General features: G+C 37.0%; 1 protein-coding gene across 13 annotated transcripts in view; it reads left to right on the plus strand.

Annotated features, from left to right (window-relative positions):
* The window catches only part of G2E3 (G2/M-phase specific E3 ubiquitin protein ligase), a 78,143-nt gene that overhangs the window by 46,651 nt on the left and 13,513 nt on the right, over positions 1-17,979 (plus strand). For 11 of the 13 annotated variants that reach the window (XM_061394065.1, XM_061394052.1, XM_061394061.1 and 8 more), the window contains 7 exons: positions 311-427; positions 4,220-4,344; positions 4,452-4,601; positions 4,672-4,801; positions 5,901-6,208; positions 8,109-8,290; positions 15,695-15,867. In XM_061394065.1, the coding sequence (XP_061250049.1) occupies positions 311-427; positions 4,220-4,344; positions 4,452-4,601; positions 4,672-4,801; positions 5,901-6,208; positions 8,109-8,290; positions 15,695-15,867 (1,185 nt within the window). The remainder of the gene's footprint in view (positions 1-310; positions 428-4,219; positions 4,345-4,451; positions 4,602-4,671; positions 4,802-5,900; positions 6,209-8,108; positions 8,291-15,694; positions 15,868-17,979) is intronic. The other 2 variants (XM_061394055.1, XM_061394062.1) reach the window with 2 other exon arrangements.

The raw sequence follows: 17,979 nt of genomic DNA on the forward strand, positions 1-17,979 counted from the left end.
TTTAAAGGTGAGAAATCCAGAAATAGTGCTACTAAACTTGAAATTTTAAAAATTGGAAGTGAAATATTAAGAGAAAAGTTTCAGAAAATTTCTACTTAATTTTTCATTTAATATTTGAAATTCATTGAGACTAATGAACTATAGGATAAGATAACATTAATGGATTTACATTTTGAATTGAATGATTGATTCTAAAAAAGAACAAATTTTATTCTTGTTCCTAAGTTTTTAACGAGTTTATTTTTAGATTGATATCCTTTTATGTAACATTTAAAGCCAAAGTCCATTTTATATATTGCTTCATTTACAGAGATGCATCTTGGGAATTAGAGGAAAATGCTTATCAAGAGCTTCTGCAGCACTATGAGCATTGTGACGTCCGAAGATGTCGTTGCAAAGAAGGGCGAGACTATAATGTGCCTGATAGGTAAATGGGAAAGTTCACTTGTACTCATTGTCCGTTTTTAAACGTTCAGGTTGAGAAAGTAGGTTTCCTAGTTAGTGAAGTATTTTGCTCTTAGGGGGTTTGAAGTTTTAATCTGAGATGAGGTATGTTTATTAAATATTTATTTGCATATGTTTACAGAGAAATTATTGCAGCTGGCATAATTGTAACTTTTATGGTATGTTTTCATGAGGCTCTGTTTTCTAGAGCTCTACTGTGGTAGCCACTAGCCACAGTTGACCAGTGACCCCTTGAAATGTGGCTGTTCCAAATTGAGAGGTACTGTAAGTGTAAAATACACAGTGAACACTTAACATGTATCTTAGTTTGCTAGGACTGCCATAACAAAATACCGCAAACTGGGTGACTTAAACAACAGAAATATGTCTTCTCACAATCCTGGAGGCTCGAAGTCCAAGGTACAGGTATTGGCAGGTTTGATTTCTGTTGAAGCCTCTGTCCTTAGCTTGCACGTGGCTTCCTCCTAGTTGTGTCCCCCTCTGTGTCTTAACCTTTTCTTCTTATTAGGACACCAGTCATTGTATTCGAACCCCACCCATATGACCTCATTTTATGTGCCAGATCTTAGCTGTGTAATCTTCTATAGTTAGTTGTGGCATGCGAACTCTTAGTTGTATGTAGCATGTGGTATTCAGTTCCCTGACCAGGGCCAACCAGGGCCCCCTGCATTGGGAGCGCAGCAGAGTCTTAGCCACTGGAGCAGCAGGGAAGTCTCCATAATTTTCTATTTGATAGTCCTATCTCCAAGTATAGTCACATTGTGAAGTACTGGGTGTTAGGTCTTCAAAATATGAATTCTGGGAGTAATGTAATTCTGCTTTTTTAAGAAAAAAAAAAAAAGACCTTAAAATATCTTGTCAATAATTTTTTGAGTTGACTACATCAGACAAAATGATTATATTTCAGAAATATTCAAATCAATTCACTTGTTTCTTTTACCTTTTTAAATCTGATTACTGGGAAAGTTTAACATATATATGATTTACATTATATTTCTGTTGTATGACACTGTTCTAGAAGTTAAGAAACTAGATTAATCTATCAGTATTTGTTTTAGATCACTGTAAAAAAAAAAGAAGGCTTGGTATTTGTAATTTATTGATTATTGTTTTGTAGTATCAGTGGACATTGGCTGTAATCTTGACAATCATTTTGTGCCTTCCGTGTACATACTGAGTTGTTGTTGTTCAGTAGCTAAGTCATGTCCGACCTTTGTCACCCCATGGACTGTAGCCCACCAGGTTCCTCTGTCTGGGATTTCCCAGGCAAGAATATTGGAGTGGGTTGCCATTTCCTTCTCCAAGGGATCTTCCTGACTGAGGGATCAAACCCGTGTCTCTTGCATTGGCAGGTGGATTCTTTACCTCTGAGCCACCAGGGAAACCCACACACTGTGTATAGGGTATTGGAAATCAAGAGTATTTTTATTTTTTATGAAAAAGTAACAAATTAATTTTGTTGACATTTATAAAGGAAATTTTGATACATTTTAACATGACAAACTGAAACTGTAGGTGCAGAGCACAATATTAGGAGCCTTATTTCTTATGGAAAGTGATTTTGCTAGGTGAGTTGCTACTTACTTTGCTGAAGTCTTAGCAGCTTTGGCAGGTTTCTCCTAAGAAGCTACTACTGATTCCCCATTCTGGGCTCAATTTTCCCTTCATTGTGCTTGTTACAATATAGTTGATGATATCATTTAAATCTGTCTTTGCCACTAGACTGAAGATTCACTAAGGGTTGAGATCTCATTGAAGATGTCGAGTAATGTGTATTGTTGACTAAGTTACTTGATCTGGTGACCCTGATTATTCATTTGTAAGCACTAATAATATCCCACTCAAGAGTTGTGCTGAGGCAGAGATGAGACTGTTTGTAAATGTGCTTTGTAGACAGTAACATGCTTTAGAGTTCTAAGAAGCAGTATGTTCATTAATATTGACATTTTCTAAATCCATTGTAGGTTATTTTGATTATAATTAAATTTATTTATTTTTCTTGTATACCATTGGTCACCTAATCCTTAGCTACCAAAGTCAATTTTCTTTCTGGCAGCTACTTTGCTTTTTCTCCTAGGACACAGATTCTTGCTGTCTGAATGCTTCCTTTACAACCTCACTCTCGTTCTAGTGATCGGAAGGTAATTTTGCTGAAAGCCAGCATGGTGTAGTGGTTAGGAGCATGGTCTGAAGCCAGGTAAACTGGATTGGAAGCCTCACTCTGAGACTAGCAGTGTCTGTTTGTTTGGGCATGTAATTTACATCTCTGCTTTGGTTTCCTCTTCTTTAAAAGGTGGTAACTTTTTTCCAGCCTTCTAAAATTGTGAGGATTAAACTTTACATGTAAAGGATGAGAACTGGGCCTGGTGTATAAGCACTTATGTTAGCTGTCATCTTTCTTTCTCTTCATCCTTTGTTGGCAGGACTATCTGGGGAAGAGGGGAGACATAGAGATGACACAACCCTATACAGCCATTTCCAGAGATTTGTCCACACGCTAAAAGTCAGACATGACTGAGCGACTTCACTTTCACTTTTCACTTTCATGCATTGGAGAAGGAAACAGCAACCCACTCCAGTGTTCTTGCCTGGAGAATCCCAGGGACGGGGGAGCCTGGTGGGCTGCCGTCTATGGGGTCGCACAGAGTCGGACACGACTGAAGTGACTTAGCAGCAGCAGCAGCAGAGGGAAAGTTCTGCAGCTACCTTTCTGATCACCCATGTGTCCACACATTCAGGGAGTACATCCATCCCCATATAGACAGATGTACTCATAACCAAACAGAGAGGAGTCTGCACAGCATAACCCACAGCCATATAGAATATGTGGATGCAGACTGGCACACGTCACAATGCGGTGGGGAAAACACTGGGAGTGGGGGCTGGCAGGGAACAAATAGAGAATATGAATGTAGGTCAGGTACTAAGTCTGGATCTTAGTGAGCTACAAAGTATCTGAGGTATCTGAGCAAGCTTATTATAGGAAATAATTCCTTACCTTGAATAGGAAAGATGGTATTTTAGGTAAGACAGTGTATTTACTGAATGCTTCTTCCTTATCAGACACATTGACATAGCAGTCTCCTTATATAGCATAATCATCTCCAAGTATAAAAGAAAATTTTTTTCTTCTCAGTCATATTCTTTACAGTGCTTATATTCTTGGATATATGTGCATGTTCACATTGTTATTTAGCTTACCTATTTTTAGATAGAGAATATTGGACTTTCTTGGTGGTCCAGTAGTTCAGAATCCGCTTTGCAATGCAGGGGACACTGGTTCTATCCCTGGTCCAGGAAGATCCCACATGCCTTAGGGACAACTAAGCCTGTGTGCCACAACTACTAAGCTCATGTGTAGCAACTACTGAAGCCCGTGAGCCCTAGAGCCCATGCTCTGCAACAAGAGAAGCCTCCTGAATGATTAGCCCATGCACCACAACTAAAGAGTAGCCCCCACTCTTCACAACTAGAGAAAACCTGTGCACAGCAATGAAAACCCAATGCAGCCAATAATAAATAAACAAAAATAAATATTTTTAAAAAGAGACTATTCAAAGAGGGAGATTACAAATGTAATAAATGAAATAGGAAAAAAAGCACTAGGAAAAAGTAATACAGTATCAAATCAGATAATTTTCCTTTCTTTGGTTGTGTGTGTGAGATGGACAGTGAGGCATGTGGTGGCGCTGGTGGTTGAAATTAGACAAAGTTAATACTAAATGTAAATATCTGCTTCTCTTTATGTCCTCAGCAAATGGGAAATAAAGCGCTGTCAGTGTTGTGGTTCTAGCGGAACACATTTAGCCTGTTCCTCACTACAGTCATGGGAACAAAATTGGGAATGTTGCGAATGTAGAAGTATTCTCTACAGTGCAGGTAATATTTTGTAATTTTGAACGAAGATGTCTTCATTTAAATGAATATTAAAAAATTTCCACCTGTATTCCTGTTACGCTGCATGCATGTTTACTGTGTCGCTTCAGTCGCGTCCAACTCTGTGCAACCCTATGGACTTCAGGCTCCTGCCAGGCTCCTCTGTCCATGGGATTCTCCAGGCCAAGAATGCTGGAGTAGGTTGCCGTGCCCTCCGCCAGGGTCGAACGTGCGTCTCTTACGTCTACCTGCATTGGCAGGTGTGTTCTTTACCACTAGCATCACCTAGGAAGCCGTCTGTTATGCTAACATTGGGTTTTAACTCTGTAGGTGAATTCCAGAAAGCCAAAAAACATGCATTACCCAACACTAATGTGGGAATAAATGATTGTTTGTTGGAGGAGTCTTCACCTAAATTACCCAGACAGTCACCTGGAGACCAGTGTAAAGATCTGCTGAGGTATGTATTTGGAATTGGAAAAAAAGTAAAACTTTATTTTGAGAAAATTTTAACCGGGTATGGCTCTGTATACATTTAGAGTTTTAGCTGATATTACTGTAGTTTGAAAGAGTGCTTTTCAAACTATAGTCCCCAACTTGATGTAGAAAGATGATCCATGGACATTGGCTCTAACAGGATTATTTTGAGTTCATTAATTCCAATTACAGATGGAGAAACTGAGGCAGGGAACAATTGAGGTAGTCCGTATAATTGTCTGCAAGTCTTGTTAAGACTCATTGCTCGGCCTCATGCTCAGAGGTTCCAATTCTGTTTATCTGCTGTGGGACCCAAGAATTTGCATTTCTAACAAGTTTCCAGACGCTGTACTTGACTGGGACCACATTTTGAGAATTAATAGTATAGACTAAAAAGTACTATTTAGAGGGTTTACGAATGCTAATTAAAATATGTAATCTCTTAAAATTATAGGTCTATTAGGTAGTAAGCAGAGATTACTGTGCTCTACTTTTAAAGGAGCTAGTGAACATGAAGTAAGGTGCAGTTAAGCAAGTATGACCAGGGAAGTAAGAGTTTGAACTCTTGGCTCTTATACCTGAATGTGCTGAATTGATCAAATTTGGGATAATCATCTGTCATCATTCTTATAAATCATTTATAACATTATATGCTTTTAATTTGGTAGAAGATTGGGTAGAGGGAATCAAGAGTTTAGAACTAAGGTTATTGGTTTTTGGTTCCTATAGCAACCATTGCCTGCTTTTGGGTGGGAATTGGGGAGTTTGAAAAGACCCTTATGCTGGGAAAGATTGAGGGCAGGAGGAGAAGGGGACGACAGAGAATGAGATAGTTGGATGGCATCACCGACTCAATGGACATGGGTTTGGGTGGACTCTGGGAGTTGGTGATGGACAGGGAGGCCTGGCGTGCTGCAATTCATGGGTCAAAAAGAGTCTGACATGACTGAGCGACTGAACTGAACTGGGGAAGAACTTCCTTTTAATCTTTTCTCTATTATTTTTTTATTGGCTGTATAAGTACTGTGTCATGTAAAGTACTTTAGAGTACTTACCTCTATATCTAAATTCATGTTTTATAGGCAAGGCAGCAAATTTAGAAGAGATATCTCGACTCTAATTATAGAGTTAGGATTCCAAGTTAAGAAAAGGCCTAAAAAAGTATTTATCAACAAAGCCAATTTCTGGAATAGTGCCTTAGATGGATTCAGAAATCAAAACTTTAATCCTTCATATACAATTGAAATAGTGTATGTTAATGAAAATGATCATTTTGGAAGAGAGCAGCCTGGATCAAAGCAAGAATTCCTAAGTCTCTTAATGCAGCAACTTGAGAACTCATCATTGTTTGAAGGGTCCTTGTCAAAGAACTTGTCTTTAAATTCTCAAGGTAATTATTTTCTTTATTATTGTATATACTGAATATGGCATGTGTTAAGAAAGATAGCAGGTTAGAATTGATACTCAGTACCTGTAGTCAAAATGTATAATCACTGTTAATAAAATAATGATAAATCACAGAGAAGGGGAAAAGTGATACTTCTAAAGATAATTTTTATAGTGAACATTTTTTATTTAAGAATATCCTATAGCAGTGTCCTCCAGTGATTCCATAATTACATGTAATTTCTTTAAAATATACTTTATATTAATTTAAATTGATTTGAATAGAATGACCAAATGCGATGAATAATTTTTTGAGCTCTTTTTGTTTATATATTTGAAATTTGCAGTTCGCATGTTTCTTCACAACCTAGAATTTGTATAACATAATTTGGGGGTCGACATATAACAGATTTTTAACATACTTTTGCTTTCAAGAATTTTTTTTTTCAGAGTTACGTATATGATACTTTTCTATCTTTACTTCTGGTGGAGAAATAATGTAATTAAAACAGGCATCTTGAAACACTGGTTAATTCTAGTGTTCTCTTTTTAGGAACTTTTATAACCACTTTTGCTGTAATAGGAATTGGAGAGAGAGTGAGAAGACATTTTATTCAGTTGACTTCCTTCTATATTTTCTTTAGAATTTCCTCACCATTGCCTGAAATAATTGAGAAACTACCAAGGATCATTAGTACTATGAACAGTACACACAGTTTAATTCTACACTCCCTTTATTTAAAAAAAAAAAAAAAACGTTCAAGTAATCAGTGTGTTAACGCTAAGGCAGTTTTGTTATAGTGGAGAGAGTACATGGAATTGAAGTCACAAAATCTGATTTTAGTTTGTACACATCTACTTCATAGCTTCATATTCTTAGATTAATTGCTTAGCCTCTCTGTATCTCAGTTGCTTCACCTGTAATATGTGACTACTAATATGTAGTATATAAGATTATTGTTAAGGGAATTTTATTACCATTTCAGGTATTGTTGATGTTACTTATTAATAAATTACTTTGAACAAGTAGTTGAACAACTAATAAAAAACTTTTTAGAAAAAAATAAAGGAAAATTTACATGGTATCTTTTTGACTTATGAAAGTAGCTAAAACATTTTAAATGAGACATTAAAAAATATTGAGAGCTATGATGATACCTTACAGTTAAGGTAGCATATACTATTGAGTTGGACACGACTGAGCGACTGAACTGAACTGAATACTGTTGAGAGTAAATTTGTACTATTTTGTATATCAGCAACCTTAAAATTGCTTATATCCTTTGAACCACTAATATCATAGGTAGGAATCTCTCCTGATAATCAGAGATATATAAATAAGAATGTGTAACACATGTTGACTATAACATTGTGTCTCATGTAGTTGAAAAGGTCCTCAACTGGGGTAACAAGTAATAAATACATGGTTTACATTGTAGCACATCAGTAAATCATTTTTAATGCATTTGTTAACTATAGATGTGAATAATTTCAAATAATATTTTAAAAATTTGCAGTACAGTAAAGTGGAAAAACAGAAGTCAAATTATTTATGTATATATTTATATATACATGAGACATAAATATACCACAGTGTGTGCACTGTTTATTACAGAGTGGTAGGATTATAAGTGATTTTATAAACAGATTTTTCTGTATTTACATCCTTTTCTACAACAGGGTGTTACTTTGTATTCAGAAAAAAAATTTATAGAATTGAAAATTGTATATTTTAGTTGAAATCTATATAGTATACATTATTATAGTGTCTGAATTAGGTTATTTTATGTTTGTCTAATGCTTAGATTTTTAAAATTTCTGATTTATTATGTATTACTTATATATGATGGTTATCATTTATTAATAAAAGAAGTGTATTTGATATCTTTTATCTGTATTTACAGCTCTGAAAGAGAACCTTTACTATGAAGCTGGCAAAATGGTTGCCATTTCTTTGGTTCATGGTGGTCCTTCACCTGGTTTCTTTTCTCAGACCTTATTTAACTGCCTTGCTTATGGACCAGAAAATACCCAACCAATTGTAGACGATGTTTCAGACTTTGATGTGGCACAGATTATGATCAGGGTAAGAAATGTATCTGTTTGTTCAAATATAGACTGTGTTCTAGTTATATGATAGTTGCTTCATCATATCTGACTCTTTGTGACCCATGGACTGTAGCCCTCCAGGTTCCTCTGTCCCTGGAACTCTCCAGGCAAGAATACTGGAGTGAATAGCCATTCCCTTCTCCATGCGATCTTCCTGACCCAGGGATCGAACCCAGGTGTCCTGCATTGTAGGCAGATTCTTTACAGTCTGAGCCACCAGGGAAGCCCATGTTCTAGATATATTTGAATATAAATGCTGGATCTGCAATAGAATAATAAATATTCTTTGTGGAGTGGTTAAGGGGTGTAGATATTTTTGTTTACCAGCAAAGTTAACAATCACTTAACAGATAGATATAAAGAACAAATAGCTAGAGATCAAAGTGCCATGCTTAATGTTGATAAAACCAGTTGGATAATGTGGCTTAGATCTGTGGTCAGAACGGCTTGTTAACACTTCTCAGAACTAGATGGATTTATCTGCTCTGCCAGAGATGACATAAGTCAGGTTCCTTATTGCACGGTAAAGAGCAGGTGAAAGTGCTCCTTCTTGTAGGCAGGTGGATCTGAAGAGAGGATGGTTACCAGCAGAAAACTTATCTTTTCCTCCTCAGCAGGGAGATATGAGTGATAGGTGGAGTGAAAGACCAGGCTGACTTTCTTCTCTGTGAAAATAGTTGGGGAGACTCTATGTTCCTTCCTAAAAAGTGTTGCCATTTATTAAGCCCTGTACTGCACGTGTTACCTGTACAAACTCAGTTTACTTACTGTAATACCCTGTGAGATAAGCATCTTTGCCCATGTGTTACTGGTTTAGAAACTGAGACAATGAAATCCATTCAACTTTTCTTCCCTTAACCTGTCCCCTACTAAAAATAGGCAGGGATCTAAATCTCCACATACAAAGGCCTTTCTTTCCTAATTCCGTATCTCCTCTGATATCTGCAATCACCATTGTATTTGAATTCCTTTCTGCTGTTTTTTCTAATATTCTGTTCCCTGGTACTTTTAACTACTATTGTCTTTTTAAATACTTCTTCCTACCCCTGAAACTTAGGTAATTTTAGGTAGTGTTGTCTTAACAGTCCTCCTTCTATATAATGAGAAGAAAGCATCTTCTCATTCATAACTTTTCCGATGATTTCCAGACCTGTGTTTTTGAGCCCCCAGATTTTTAGATCCAGATAAGATCTGGCTCTTCCTACCAAATTGAGCCCAACATGTTTAAGACAGAACTTTTCCCCAGAATTTGGGTTTTTTGCCTGATTCTCGTGTTCTTTTCAAGAGATTTTTTATTTCCAAGTTACTCTGGAGACAGGGTTGTTATCACTCTTCCATACTCTGTTCATCAGTTTGTGTCAAGGCATCTGTCTCTTAAGAGTGACCTTTCCTTCTTATTTCTAGTATGCTTAGTAAATGAAATTTATATCTATGTTTAAACAGTTAAGATATTATTCTAATCTTCTTACTCAGGATGATTCTTTTACAAGTACAGGTTTGACCACATTGCTTTCTTCCTCAAGAATCCTAATGGATTCTCATTGCCTACTGAATGGAGTTTAAACTCTTCATTAGGGCCCTTAAGACTTCTAGTTCTCCTCATGGCTTTATTTACTCTGGTTCTTTGCCAGTGTTTCTTCATTGATTTCAGTCAACAAATGCTGTGTATTCCATACTTGTTTTAACACTGAGGATAAAGTAGTGAACTAAACAAACCCCCTGCCTCCTTAGAATTTACCTATGAGAAGAAAGACAAAATAATCAAATATGTAATAAACTGTCATGGAGTAAAATATATCATAATATAGAACAGAATAAGAAGAAGGATATCTCTTCCAAGATAATGCTTGGGGTATATAATAAGATTAGGCTAGGCTTTTGTAACAAAGAGACCCAAAAGACAAAAGCTCAAAAAAAGGCAGATATTTAATTTTTTTCTAAAATCTAGATTTTAAGTAGGAGTTGGTAAATTATAGCTGTAGGCCAAGTGTTGCCTGCTGCCTTTTTAAAGTTTTATAGGAACACAACCACACCCATTTATTATGTGTCTGTGACTGATTTTACACTGCAGTGGTGGGGTTGAATAGTTTGGGACAAGCACCATAGGCCCACAAAGCATAAAATGCTCTCTGGCCTGTACAAAAATGGCTCCTGTTTTAAAGGTACAATTGTGATACACCAGGTCACCCAGAGAATTGAATTCCTTCCTCTCGTTGTATTGGGTACAATAAAGGACAGAAATGGAATAGACCTAACAAAACATAGAAGAGGTGAAGAGTACATAGGAGACCTATACAAAAAAGATCTTAATGACCCAGATAACCATGATAGTGTGGTCACTCACCTAGAGCCAGACATCCTGGAGTACAGAGTCAAGTGGACCTTAGGAAAGATCACTCTGAACAAAGCTAGTGGATGTGACGGAATTCCACTTGAGCTATTTCAAATTCTAAAAGGTGATGCTTTGAAAGTGCTGCATTCAATATGCCAGCAAATATGGAAAATTCAACAGTGGCCACAGGACTGGGAAAGGTCAGTTTTCATTCCAATCCTAGAGAAAGGCAATGCCAAAGAATGTTCAAACTCTGAACAATTGCACTCATTTCACATGCTAGCAAAGTAATGCTCAAAATTCCCAAGATAGGCTTCAACAGTTCATGAACGAAGAACTTCCAGATGTTCAAGCTGGATTTAGAAAAGGCAGAGGAACGAGACATCCAATTGCCAATATCCATTGGATCATCGAAAAGGCAAGAGAATTCCAGAAAAATATCTATTTCTGATTTATTGACTATGCTAAAGCTTTTGACTATTTGGATCACAACAAACTGGAAAATTCTTAAAGCAATGGGAAAACCAGACCACCTTACTTGCCTCCTGAGAAATCTGTATGCAGGTCAAGAAGCAATAGTTAACACCAGATATAGAACAACAGCCTTGTTCCAAATTGGGAAAGGAGTATGTCAAGGCTGTATATTGTCATCCTACTTATTTAACTTACGTGCAGAGTACATCATGCAAAATGCTGGCTGGATGAAGCATAAGCTGGAATCAAGATTGCTGGGGGAATATCAGTAACCTCAGATATGCAGATGACACCACCTTTGTGGCAGAAAGTGAAGAAGAACTAAAGAGCCTATTGAAGATGAAAGAGGAGAGTCAAAAAGCTGGCTTAAAACTCAGCATTGTAAAAACAAAAATCATGGCATCCTGTCCCATCATTGTAGCAAATAGATGGGAAAACAGTGGATACAGTGACAGCCTTTATGTTTCTTGGGCTCCAAAATCACTGCAGATGGTGATTGCAGCTATGAAATTAAAAGACATTTGCTCCTTGGAAGAAAAGCTATGACCAGCATATGCTAGACAGTATATTAAAAAGCAAGGACGTTACTTTGCCAACAAAAGTCTGTCTAGTCAAAGCCATGGATTTTCCAATAGTCATGTATAGATGTGAGAGTTGTGCCATAAAGAAGGCTGAGTGCCAAAGAATTGATGCTTTTGAACTGTGGTGTTGGAGAAGACTCTTAAGAGTCCCTTGAACTACACCAAGATCAAACCAATCAATCTTAAAGGAAGTCAACCCTGAATATTCATTGGAAGGACTGATGCTGAAGCTGAAGCTCCAGTACTTTGACCACCTAATGCAAAGAGCTAACTCATTAGAAAAGACCTGATGCTGGCAAAGATTGAGGCCAGGAGAAGGGGACGACAGAGAATGAGATAGTTGGATGGCATCACCGACCCAATGGACATGAGTTTCAGCAAGGTTCGGGAGATGGTGAAAGACAGGGAAGTCTGGCTGTGACATGGAGTCACAAAGAGTCTGACACAACTGAGCACCTGAACAACTCTCATTGTATAATCATTTAGGATATTGTCTTCATAGCTGAAATATGCTCTTAGGGGAGAAGGTGAAAGTAGAGTTCAGGGAAATTTAACACATTTTCACTCATGTTCTATTGGACAGCTCTTAGTCACATAAGGCCACATCTGGCTGTAAGGAAAGTTTTGTCATATGCCCAGCTAAAACTCAGGGTGGTGGGTTAGGAGGATGAGATAACACATACCCAACTAGTAGAGTGTGAAAGTTGCTTAGTCTTGTCTGACTGTTTGCAACTCTATGGACTGTACAGTCCATGGAATTCTCCAGGCCAGAATACTGGAGTGCGTAGCCTTTCCCTTCTCCAGGGGATCTTCCCAACCCGGATCGAACCCAGGTCTCCCACATTGCAGGTGCATTCTTTCCCAGCTAAGCCACAAGGGAAGCCCATTACAGCATGAAGATAGTTTGAAAAGGGTACTTGGGAAAAGCTTCTGAGATCACAGTAGAGATCTGAAATAAATGAGGGAATACCTGGGAGAAGAGTTTTTTGGGAAAAAAATACCAAGGAGATTTTCCATTCATCTTTCTCCCTCTGTAACTTTGTTCAAGAGCTAACTATATGAAAGTGTCTGGCTCATAAATGGTCAAGTATTTCTTTCTTTATACTGTTGCCTCAAATACTCTTTTGAGTCTATTCATTTTTATTCAAATGAAATATTTGAAATATATAAAAGTATATTCAAACTATACTTTCTCGTTCATGAAATCTCTGCAGATCATCTTTCTTGCCTCTCTAGTCTATGTACCTGTTCTATGTCAATTACTACCTTTATGTAAATAGCTTCCTATATTAAAGTGGAATTTCAACTCAAGGAACTCGAACTGGGGCTCTTTAATAACCTAGAGGGGTGGGGATGGGCTGGAGGTGGGATGAAGAAGATTCAAGAGGGAGGGCACATATATACACCCATGGTTTAATTCATGTTGATGCATGACAGAAATCAAACCAATATGGTAAACCAATCATCAACCAATTATAAATAAATGTAAATTTTTTGAATGTGGAATTACAGACTAGCTTTCTTGAGGCAGATATATACTGTATTAAAGTGGATTATCAGCTATATATGACAAACCCACAGCAAACATTATCCTCAATGGTGAAAAATTGAAAGCATTTCCTCTAAAGTCAGGAACAAGACAAGGGTGCCCACTTTCACCATTACTATTCAACATAGTTTTGGAAGTTTTGGCCACAGCAGTCAGAGCAGAAAAAGATATAAAAGGAATCCAAATTGGAAAAGAAGAAGTAAAACTCTCACTATTTGCAGATGACATGATCCTCTACATAGAAAACCCTAAAGACTCCACCAGAAAATTACTAGAACTAATCAGTGACTATAGTAAAGTTGCAGGATATAAAATCAACACACAGAAATCCCTTGCATTCCTATACACTAATAATGAGAAAACAGAGAGAGAAATTAAGGAAACAATTCCATTCACCATTGCAACGGAAAGAATAAAATACTTAGGAATATATCTACCTAAAGAAACTAAAAACCTATATATAGAAAACTATAAAACACTGGTGAAAGAAATCAAAGAGGACACTAATAGATGGAGAAATATACCATGTTCATGGATTGGAAGAATCAATATAGTGAAAATGAGTATACTACCCAAAGCAATCTGTAGATTCAATGCAATCCCTATCAAGCTACCAACAGTATTCTTCACAGAGCTAGAACAAATAATTTCACAGTTTATATGGAAATACAAAAAACCTCGAATAGCCAAAGCTGTCTTGAGAAAGAAGAATGGAACTGGAGGAATCAACCTACCTGACTTCAGGCTCTACTACAAAGCCACAGTTATCAAGACAGTATGGTACTGGCACAAAGACAGAAATATTGATCAATGGAACAAAATAGAAAGCCCAGAGATAAATCCACGCACATATGGACACCTTATCTTTGACAAAGGAGGCAAGAATATACAATGGATTAAAGACAATCTCTTTAACAAGTGGTGCTGGGAAATCTGGTCAACCACTTGTAAAAGAATGAAACTAGACCACTTTCTAACACCATACACAAAAATAAACTCAAAATGGATTAAAGATCTAAACGTAAGACCAGAAACTATAAAACTCCTAGAGGAGAACATAGGCAAAACACTCTCTGACATACATCACAGCAGGATCCTCTATGACCCACCTCCCAGAATATTGGAAATAAAAATAAACAAATGGGACCTAATTAACCTTAAAAGCTTCTGCACATCAAAGGAAACTATTAGCAAGGTGAAAAGACAGCCTTCAGAATGGGAGAAAATAATAGCAAATGAAGCAACTGACAAACAACTAATCTCAAAAATATACAAGCAACTCCTATAGCTCAACTCCGGAAAAATAAATGACCCAATCAAAAAATGGGCCAAAGAACTAAATAGACATTTCTCCAAAGAAGACATACAGATGGCTAACAAACACATGAAAAGATGCTCAACATCACTCATTATCAGAGAAATGCAAATCAAAACCACTATGAGGTACCATTTCACACCAGTCAGAATGGCTGCGATCCAAAAGTCTACAAGTAATAAATGCTGGAGAGGGTGTGGAGAAAAGGGAACCCTGTTACACTGTTGGTGCGAATGCAAACTAGTACAGCCACTATGGAGAACAGTGTGGAGATTCCTTAAAAAACTGGAAATAGAACTGCCTTATGATCCAGCAATCCCACTGCTGGGCATACATACTGAGGAAACCAGAAGGGAAAGAGACAAGTGTACCCCAATGTTCATCGCAGCACTGTTTATAATAGCTAGGACATGGAAGCAACCTAGATGTCCATCAGCAGACGAATGGATAAGAAAGCTGTGGTACATATACACAATGGAGTATTACTCAGCCATTCAAAAGATACATTTGAATCAGTTCTAATGAGGTGGATGAAACTGGAGCCTATTATACAGAGTGAAGTAAGCCAGAAGGAAAAACACCAATACAGTATACTAATGCATATATATGGAATTTAGAAAGATGGTAACAATAACCCTGTGTACGAGACAGCAAAAGAGACACTGATGTATAGAACAGTCTTATGGACTCTGTGGGAGAGGGAGAGGATGGGAAGATTTGGGAGAATGGCATTGAAACATGTAAAATATCATGTATGAAACGAGATGCCAGTCCAGGTTCGATGCATGATACTGGATGCTTGGGGCTAGTGCACTGGGACGACCCAGAGGGATGGTATGGGGAGGGAGGTGGGAGGAGGGCTCAGGATGGGGAACACATGTATACCTGTGGTGGATTCATTTTTATATTTGGCAAAACTAATACAATTATGTAAAGTTTAAAAATTAAATTTTAAAAAGTGGATTATCAGACATTTATTCAAGAAAAATTACTATTGGTGTACTTTCACTTCACTCAGGTGTACTCATGTATGAAGTGTGAGTATGAAGTAATATGTCATTTGAAATATGAAATATGTAAATTTCTTTCACAAGTAAATGCGTAAACTGGGTGTATTTTCTTCATTACAGATAAATACTGCAGCAACTGTGGATGACTTAAACTCTTTAATACATGACTATTATAAGTACCTAGAGTTTATTGGATGTCTAAGACTTATAACATCAATAAGTGATAAATATATGTTGGCAAAAGACGTACTTGTTTATCATGTAATTAAAAGAGTCCAAGCACCTTTTGAGAGGTAAGTTGTTCATGTGCTAAAGATTCTCTCAAATTATATGTTTAAAGTGGTTAATTGTCTTATAATGTGAGACTTATTTGATAAAATTTAAGTGCTGTTTTAAAATAATGCTTTAAAACTAACCTCTTAAGGATGAATACTGTTCTTACCATTCTATGCAGAATTGCTTAAGTGTATCCTACTTAGGTAGGGTAAGTAATTATATCTCACTTATAATTTTTCTAAATCAAAATTATTTTATATCCTCACACTCTGTTATTTAATAGTAGGAAATCTAAAATATATATGAGAGTAGACAGAGTGGTACACCATGTAATCACCATTCAGATCTAACAGTTATCAACCAACTTGTGGCCAGTCTCATTTATCTAACCTTCCTTTGTTATTGATTCTGGTTTTGTTTTCAAGGAGTTTTTTAAATTTCAGTATCATTAATCTGTATACTTAATGTTTTAAGAATTGTTGCTATTCTTAGCAAATTTCAGATTGTCTCATCTTTAACCAGTATAAACCTAGTTGTGTTGTCTCTGTTTTGATGTTGACCTTTAATGGTCTTCCTGCTATGTGGGAAGTGTCAGTTTCATTGAAACAAGGTGTTTCGGGCTCCTTTTGTACATTCTGGCCAAACAGTCTTTGTTGCTTTGAATGGGAAATGGTATTTCAAATTCACAGTCTGGATGCTTGGGGATGCTTATTTTTCTCAGGTTGGTCATTGTTTCTAGGCCTTTTCAGTTGGCTGAAAAAGAAATATAAGTTTTTTTGTTTTTATTTTAATTTTTTAATATAAAATACATCATGAGTTTATACTAATACTTCAGATTCACCACTGCAAGACTTTTAACTTTTTCTTTGTCCTGTGTTGATAATCTTAGTTCTCAAAGACACTGGTGAATTAGAGTATGAAATAATTCCTTGATTTATTCCACATTTCATAAATAATAGTTGTCACAGAATAATAATACCGACATCATCATCAGTAACATATATTACTGAAATAAGGTTAAGGTTATTTTTGTTTTGGTCTAAGACTTTGAACAAAGCTAGTGGAGGTGGTGGAATTCCAGTTGAGCTATTCCAAATCCTGAAAGATGATGCTGTGAAAGTGCTGCACTCAATATGCCAGCAAATTTGGAAAACTCAGCAGTGGCCACAGGACTGGAAAAGATCAGTTTTCATTCCAATCCCAAAGAAAGGCAATGCCAAAGAATGCTCAAACTACCGTACAATTGCACTCATCTCACATGCTAGTAAAGTAATGCTCAAAATTCTCCAAGCCAGGCTTCAGCAATATGTGAACCGTGAACTTCCTGATGTTCAAGCTGGTTTTAGAAAAGGCAGAGGAACCAGAGATCAAATTGCCAACATCCGCTGGATCACGGAAAAAGCAAGAGAGTTCCAGAAAAACATCTGTTTCTGCTTTATTGACTATGCCAAAGCCTTTGACTGTGTGGATCACGATAAACTGGAAAATTCTGAAAGAGATGGGAATACCAGACCACCTGATCTGCCTCTTGAGAAATTTGTATGCAGGAAGCAACGGTTAGAACTGGACATGGAACAACAGACTGGTTCCAAATAGGAAAAGGAGTTCGTCAAGGCTGTATATTGTCACCCTGTTTATTTAACTTATATGCAGAGTACATCATGAGAAACGCTGAACTGGAAGAAACAGAAGCTGGAATCAAGATTGCTGGGAGAAATATTAATAACCTCAGATATGCAGATGACACCACCCTTATGGCAGAAAGTGAAGAGGAACTCAAAAGCCTCTTGATGAATGTCAAAGTGGAGAGTGAAAAAGTTGGCTTAAAGCTCAACATTCAGAAAATGAAGATCATGGCATCAGGTCCCATCACTTCATGGGAAATAGATGGGGAAACAGTGGAATCAGTGTCAGACTTTATTTTTCTGGGCTCCAAAATCACTGCAGATGGTGACTGCAGCCATGAAATTAAAAGACGCTTACTCCTTGGAAGGAAAGTTATGACCAACCTAGATAGCATATTCAAAAGCAGAGACATTACTTTGCCAACAAAGGTCCGTCTAGTCAGGGCTATGGTTTTTCCAGTAGTCATGTATGGATGTGAGAGTTGGACTGTGAGGAAGGCTGAG

This window comes from Bos javanicus, chromosome 21 (assembly GCF_032452875.1).
Source record: "Bos javanicus breed banteng chromosome 21, ARS-OSU_banteng_1.0, whole genome shotgun sequence".
Taxonomy (NCBI): Eukaryota; Metazoa; Chordata; class Mammalia; order Artiodactyla; family Bovidae; genus Bos; species Bos javanicus.